General features: G+C 47.5%; 1 protein-coding gene and 1 long non-coding RNA gene across 4 annotated transcripts in view; one reads left to right on the top strand and one right to left on the bottom strand.

The window, feature by feature from the left end:
- The window catches only part of LOC109297835, a 20,962-nt gene extending 18,856 nt beyond the window's left edge, over positions 1 to 2,106 (bottom strand). Inside the window, exon 1 of the long non-coding RNA XR_002097439.1 lies at positions 2,018 to 2,106. This is a non-coding gene — a long non-coding RNA (uncharacterized LOC109297835). The remainder of the gene's footprint in view (positions 1 to 2,017) is intronic.
- Positions 1 to 6,500, top strand: part of FDXR (ferredoxin reductase) — a 25,676-nt gene extending 19,176 nt beyond the window's left edge. For all 3 annotated transcript variants that reach the window (XM_019517871.1, XM_019517862.1, XM_019517881.1), the window contains exons 9-12: positions 1,459 to 1,658; positions 2,094 to 2,265; positions 3,086 to 3,259; positions 6,122 to 6,500. In XM_019517871.1, the coding sequence (XP_019373416.1) occupies positions 1,459 to 1,658; positions 2,094 to 2,265; positions 3,086 to 3,259; positions 6,122 to 6,252 (677 nt within the window). In that variant the 3' untranslated portion in view covers positions 6,253 to 6,500. The remainder of the gene's footprint in view (positions 1 to 1,458; positions 1,659 to 2,093; positions 2,266 to 3,085; positions 3,260 to 6,121) is intronic.
- The last annotated feature ends 331 nt before the right edge of the window (positions 6,501 to 6,831 follow it).

Raw genomic sequence — 6,831 nt, 5'->3', positions numbered from 1 at the left:
CCCCCCCCCCCCCCCCCCGGATTGGAGCGCTGGCGTGGGGAACTGAGCCCAGGCTCAATTCCCTTCACCTGCGCTGTTATGGGCTTCCAGCAGCAGGAGATGGGGAGAGCCAGGGCTGCGCTCTGAGCTAGTGCTGGGAGCACAGCCCTGGTTCTCCCCTGTCTCTCTCGCTGCTGGCTTCGAAACTCAACATTTCGACTAGCCTCGTTTTTGTTCCAAGGCTGTTTCAAAGCCCTTCATTTCGATTCAATCTCACTGTTTCGAGCTCGAGATTAATCAAAACAGTGTTGAATCGAAACAACGAGTGAAATTTTGCACAGCCCTAATTGTTATGCCAGTGCCTTTTTGGCTGAGCCATGGTGGCTGAAATGGCAGCAATGTCACTATTTCAGAGGGCCCCTCTACACGTTATGTTTATGGTGCAATTAAGGTGTTAATTGCAGCATAAATGGCAAAGGTACTACATATGCAGCCAATTTAAGCTGTGTTAAAATGGCAAACCAACTATAAAAATATTGTAGGTAGAATACAAACTAGTCACAAAAGTGTCTTGTGCAGTGCTTTTAATTTTGAACGTGTGGCATGTCCAGGGCTGCCCCCGGGCCAGTTGATTCTTGGCTCTGTCCCCAGGACTGCACCAGGGTCTCAACCTGGCTGCTGTAGCTCATCTTTAATAGCTGATTGTGGGTCCTGGGGCTGGGACTGGGATGTACTGGGGTGTGGACATCTGGCTTTCAACTTCCCAATGCAGTGGGAACCCATCATCATGATGCTGGGCTGGCTGCACTGGCAAGTAGAAAGGGCCCTGTTTGGGATCTAACCCCCAAATTAGCTTCTGCCATGCACATATAGCTGGAGAAGAGGCACAGTGGTTGGGTTTGGGGATCAGATCCCATCATACCTTTAAACTAATGTGTGCCAGGAGCCAGAGGCTCCCAAAATGGCAGGAGTGTAGCAAAGAGAAAAGGACATCTGTGCGTTCCTGGAGATCCCAGCATAGGGGCTGGCTGAATGCTGCTGACTTCATTTTTTTTTTTTCAGCTTTCATAGGACAGGGTGGTGAGCAGACATGAAGGGCCAGGTGTCTGTTTCTGACTGCGTATAGGGGTGTGCAAGTCTTGATACTGAAGCTTGTTTTAAAGCTAAAACTGAAAGAAGAGTTGTGTGTTAAAGTGTGCAAGGGCTTTCTCCTCCAAATTTGGATTTGGAACAGATTCCCCAAGAGCTGCAGTCTCAAAAGTCCCAGGTGCTGGATGCAGCCACCCAACAACTACCTGTATGAATTGGCTTTGGCCTAAATTGACCCATGGGCTAGCAAGCTCTCTGACTTAGCTTGATGACCTCCATTCCTTCAGGATTAACTGTCCAGAGGCCCAAACAGTTCTTCCTCCTTTCCTGTTCTTAGTGACCATGGTCTGGAGTCCCTCATGCTCCTGCAGTCCTCTCTTTAATTTTCAGATGTCCCCAGACCGAGGAAGCGGCTGACTGAGCTGATGATCAAAACAGCCCTGGAGAAACCTGGTGAGAAGGAGGCCAAGATTTGGGCATCAGCCACCAGGGAGTGGGGATTGAAGTTCCTGCGCAGTCCTCTGGAGATTCTGCCCACTGCCGATGGGAAGCGTGCAAGAGGGATCCGTATGGCTGTCACCAGGTTGGAAGTACGGACTTTCAGTTCTCTCTCCCTAGAGTGTTTGCTTTTTCCCTTGCCTGGGTGTCTGCATTGCTGGGAGGTGAGTAGGAGGCTGGAGAGCCTGGGGCAGCTCTAATTGAAAGAGAGGCAGGGAATTTGAGGCTAATAGGAGCCAGCAGAGCTGACTGATACCTGAGCATCTGAAATAGCAGGTTTTGGGAAGCCAATGCTGCCTCTCAGCTAGGAGCTGTTTCTAATGTGACAGAGAGGGAGATTTTTCTATATGTTGGTGTTGAGCTGATCTAGATGAGTGTGGGACATGCTCCTATATCTCCTGCATCTGTTCCACCTCCTCAACTCACTGGCAACATCACTGTTTTTTGTAACAGATCCAGTCGAGGGTCTTAAGGCTACTCTGATTTCTCCTCTCTTCCTCCTTTCTCTCCCTCCCTGGGCTGTGCAGGGTTCAGGTGAGTTGGCCACAGCTGTCCCCACTGGAGAAGTTGAGGAGCTTGAGTGTGGATTGATCCTCAGTAGCATTGGCTACAGGAGCCTTCCTCTTGGACCTTCTGTTCCATTTGACCCCAAGCATGGGATCATCCCCAACCACCTGGGCAGGGTTCAGGGGGTCCCAGGTCAGTATTAACCCTTGGTGTTTGGAGTACAAGTGGGCTGTGATGTCTGTGTGAGTGAAGGGTGGGGGAGTCTGGTTTGTAAAGAATGGGGCTGGGACCTGAGCTCCCTTGTTCTGCTCTGGCTTAGTTTGTGGGCTCCCTACATGACACCCTACCTCACCTTGGGCAGCCTTTTAGCTTCTCTGACAGAAACTGCTTATAAATGTCCAAAATGTAACTGGAGCTGGCTGTGTTCTGTTCATGAAAATTTTAAATGGTTGTTATAAGACCTGTCTTGTAGCTCATAATGTTAATAGCTCAGATGTTTGCAGCAAGTGACACTGAGGGATGCAGTCATTTTACCAGGCCTCGGGGGGGTTATTAATGAGAGAGCATCTGTGGTGGCTGTTTTTTAAGGCTCATCCCAGTGCTATAAACTGATAGCTGTGCACTGGGGAAGGACAGGTGGAGTGGGGAGGGGTTGTTTTGGGCAGTGCTGCTGAGATGATGCAGTGTATTTGAATGGTGTGGAAGGTGGTCTCCCCAAGTAAACTCCACTGAGCAAACCCTTTGGTGGGCTTGGTAATGATAGTTTGTTTGTTTGTTTGTTTTCTTTTTCTTGGCTGCAGTGGCTGTCTAAATCTGAGAAATTTTATATAGGAGGAGGCGTGGAACTTTAGTAGATAAGGAAGTTATCCACGTGAAACATCAGTAGATAGGGAGATGTGTTGCATCTCTTCCCCACAAAGGGACATTTGTACTGGGGAACTGAGCACGCCCCTGTATGCACACTGGGGACTGTGTATTGGGGCATGGCTGATTTTTGTGTAATGCTCTGCAGGGCTGTACTGCAGCGGCTGGGTGAAAAGGGGACCTACTGGGGTGATCATCACCACCATGAATGATAGCTTTGACACAGCCCAGTCTGTGCTAGAGGACCTCCAGGCCGGGATGCTGAACGTTTCAAACACTAAGGAAGGCTTTGAGTCTGTGAGGAGCATCCTACACAGTCGAGGTCAGTGGACATGCTTATGGGCAACCTCTGGTGTGAGAGCCTATGGCAACAAATGCACTGTTATGCATTTGTTTACTACACTTACCTTTTTTCCTGAAAATTATAGATCAAAACCTGGGGTGGGCATCTTAAATGAGGAAGCTGATTCTGAACAATTTGGTTAAAGGGGGAAATCTCCATCTTCATTCTGCTTTTTCAAAACAAAGTGCATGTCTTACTTGGTGGCATTAGATGTGTAAATAGAAATGGGTATATGTTCAATCCACAGAGCCTCTTGGAAATCATACATGAGAGAACTGGACAGCAGGGGTTTTTTTGTATTCCTGTCTTAAAAGCTTAACACCCAGGTTCTAAGAGGACAAAAGGAAAGTTTTTGTTCTTGTTTCCATTCATTGTACCTTCCCCTACCTTCTCAACCAGCCAACATCATGATGACTACCACCTGGCCTCATACTGATTTGGGAGTGAATTTTGCAGGCAGGGAGAATCTCATGAAGCACAAATTTCTCCCGACTTGGTGTTTCCCTTTGCATGAGCACCTAAAAGGTTAAATTCTTCCTTCATATCCCACTTGTTCTTTTAAATTCTGGTTCAGACTCTGCCTGCTGATTTAGAAGTCCTTTGAAGCATTTCTTAAGTCTCTTTATTATCTACCTGTCACTCTTTGCCAGGCACCCCCCGCACCCCTTTTTAAATAAAAAGTGCGTGGAAAATTGTGATGCCTGTTGATGCCATCTAAATTGCTGGGACAGTAATGCGAGAGTCTGTCTTGTGGTACATAATATTGAGAAATTAAAGCTAAATGCTTTTATTGCCCAAAAGTACTATTATGAGCAACTGCTGCTCAGCTTAGTCTCTTCATGTGTTAATAGAACATGGAAGCTTGTATACAAAGCTTTTTTTGAGGCAACTTTGAAGAGTCAGTCCTCTGGACTGAGATTGTCCAGGCTGTCCCAGGTCATCAGGCAACAATGCTTCCACAAGCTTTCCAGCAATACAGTGTTTGCATGAAGCCTTGACCCTATGCTGGAAGAACCATTCCCGCAAGTGTGGGATTCTTTGTGGTCTGCTGAGTTTACCTGCGAGATTTGCTGTGTACATCGATGGGTTCTGTGATGGGACTACCTGTCTGTTGTGGTGTGAGATGTGCAAATTTGTTTCACAGATGTGAAATGTAGCTGCTGTTTTCTCCATCTGCTCCACTTCTGAATTGATTTAGAACAGTAGGGGGTCAACTTTTTTGGCAGGCTTGCCACAAATTAGGTCCACAGTCTTCCCAAGTACTACTCCGATCCCTTTTTTCTGCCTAGTCCTGCTATTCTGCTTCTACTTCCTGATGGACTGTCCCTGGTCCTGGGTTCAGGTCTTCCTCTCCCATTTCTGTCCTCCTGTGTGTCTGGATGGGTGAGCTGTCCAAGGTACTGCATTCAGGTCTTTCTTCAATAGACGTGGGATCACAGTCCACTCCTGAAAGCAGTCTACATCTTTTTTTGTTTTTGCTTTAAACCTGCCTGCTTGGTGGTTCTGGGGCTGGATGTTGGGCTAGGAGGTAGAAGGGGTTGAGTTCAAGGCTGCCTATGAACCCCCTCTTTTAGGTGACAAGACTAGGACCAGTGGCCTCAAGCTTGAGCAGGGGAAACTTGGGTTAGAAATTAGGAGGAACTTTCTGACTACAAGGGTGGTCAAGCATTGGGATAGACAAGGTAGAGAAATTGCAGATTCTCCATTCTTGGATGTTTTCAAGAGCAGGTTAAATAAATGTGTGGCTGTGATGATTTGGTCAGGGATACTTCTGCCTTGAGCAAGGGCCTGGACTCAGTGGTCTCACAAGGTCCCTTCCAGCTCTCTTTTCCTAGGGTCCTGTTAACTGAGGCAGAATCAAACTCACTTTCTCTCTCTCTCTCCTTTTTTATTTTCCCTTTCCTTCTGTCCTCTTAACCTGGGTCTGCCCCCTTTGCTGTAGCCTCTTCTCAGAGTCTTTCCAGGGACAGACCTTTTCCTCAGCCCTGTCCTAGTTGTAGGGTTTTAGGCATTATCAACCCCAGAAACTGCTAGGAACCCCCTGGTAGTCTGCCTCTAGGGGTATTCCCTTCCCAGCCCTGCTCATTAGTGGCGGGTACATCCTGAAGCTTCTGTTCCTCTCTCATTTTTGAACTTGTCTCTCGTAATTTGTGAACGGGTTCTCTGACTTCCATAGAAATGTTGAATCCTGCTCCGAGTCCTGCTAACATCTCTTGGCAGAGAGCTCGTAGGCTAGAGCAAAGTTTGTAACAAATTACGTTGTGCCCCAACTTTTTAGTACTTCAAGCGGGGAGCGAGGGAACCGTAATTCAACTTGGATGTAATCGCCAAGGTGAATAGCCACTTGCTGAGGAGAGGTGTGGCTGCCAGGAAAGACCTGTTTAAAAGTAGCGCAGTCCTTGGATAAAATGTCATTGTCAGCTGCATAAACAACAAGACTGTTGCTCTTCATCCGTTTTCTTAGCAATCCTTCCAGGCAAATTTGAGGATAGATTAAAACACCCGAGAGGGTCATTCACTACTGCTGTATTTTAAAGGCTTTCAATTAAAGCACGCACTTCTGTCTAACAGTTGAAGACATTAAAGTGAACCAGAGGCATTTCATTCCCTAAGGTAGTGCTGTGCTGAATATTGTTATGGCTTGAAAAGGTCTGACTAATCAGATTTGACTAGATCTCTAGAGCCCCTCTTATAACAGTTGTAGAAATTATGGCTTTGTGCTGCTGAGGCCTGAAGATGCCTAGGTGTGGGAGGCTTTGGTTTTTTCTTCTTTGCTTGTGTGTTTAATTCCTGCTAGTCTGGGGATGGTTGATATGTGGTTTTTCCCTCTTGTAACATCAGGGGTCCATCCGGTGTCCTTCTCAGACTGGGAGAAGATAGATGCTGCTGAAATGGCAAGGGGCCAACTGGCTGGCAAGCCTCGGGAGAAGATTGTGGATCCTCAGGAGATGCTCCAGTTGATTGGTCACTGAAGAGGCCCTTGATCAGCACTTCGACAGTGAGAACTCGGCACACCAGCCAGCATCTGCTGGGGAAGTCCTGTTCACTGCTGGTTGTATGTGCAGCGGAGGATTGGTACAGTCAGAACCAGCTGCTCTTCTCGCACACCCAGGAGAAGGCACCTGGCTGCAGGGTTTTTGGGGCTCTCCCTGGCTGAGCTGGAACTGACTGTGGGTTCTCAGTGTGGGTGTGAGCCCCCCAAGAGTCATGTACCACTAAACGACACCAGGTCTTATCTCCAGCCCCGTTCTATCCTGGGGCCACCTCTGCAGCAGTCTTCTGGAGCTTGCTAACAGGGTCGTTAGACCAGGTGCTGCTTAGGTTGAGATTCCTGTTGGAAGAGGCCTTGCTCCTTTCCATCCTGTGAGCCTGAAGTGAAAGACTCTTTACTCAGTACTGTTTTTTTTAAACCCAGTGAAAGAAAATGAACGACCATCATCTTTTCCATTTAGTCCAAAAGCCTAAAGCCAAATTGCCCTGTAACCTGTCAGCTTCTGAGCAAGCTATTTCTTTTATATAATCATTTGAAGTACAGCTACTCCTTGCTTAAT

The sequence above is a fragment of the Gavialis gangeticus genome, unplaced genomic scaffold, assembly GCF_001723915.1.
Source record: "Gavialis gangeticus isolate Ggan-Ray unplaced genomic scaffold, GavGan_comp1, whole genome shotgun sequence".
Classification (NCBI taxonomy): domain Eukaryota; kingdom Metazoa; phylum Chordata; order Crocodylia; family Gavialidae; genus Gavialis; species Gavialis gangeticus.
Note: the sequence above shows the minus strand (reverse complement) of the source record. Positions and strands in the feature narration are given on the sequence as shown.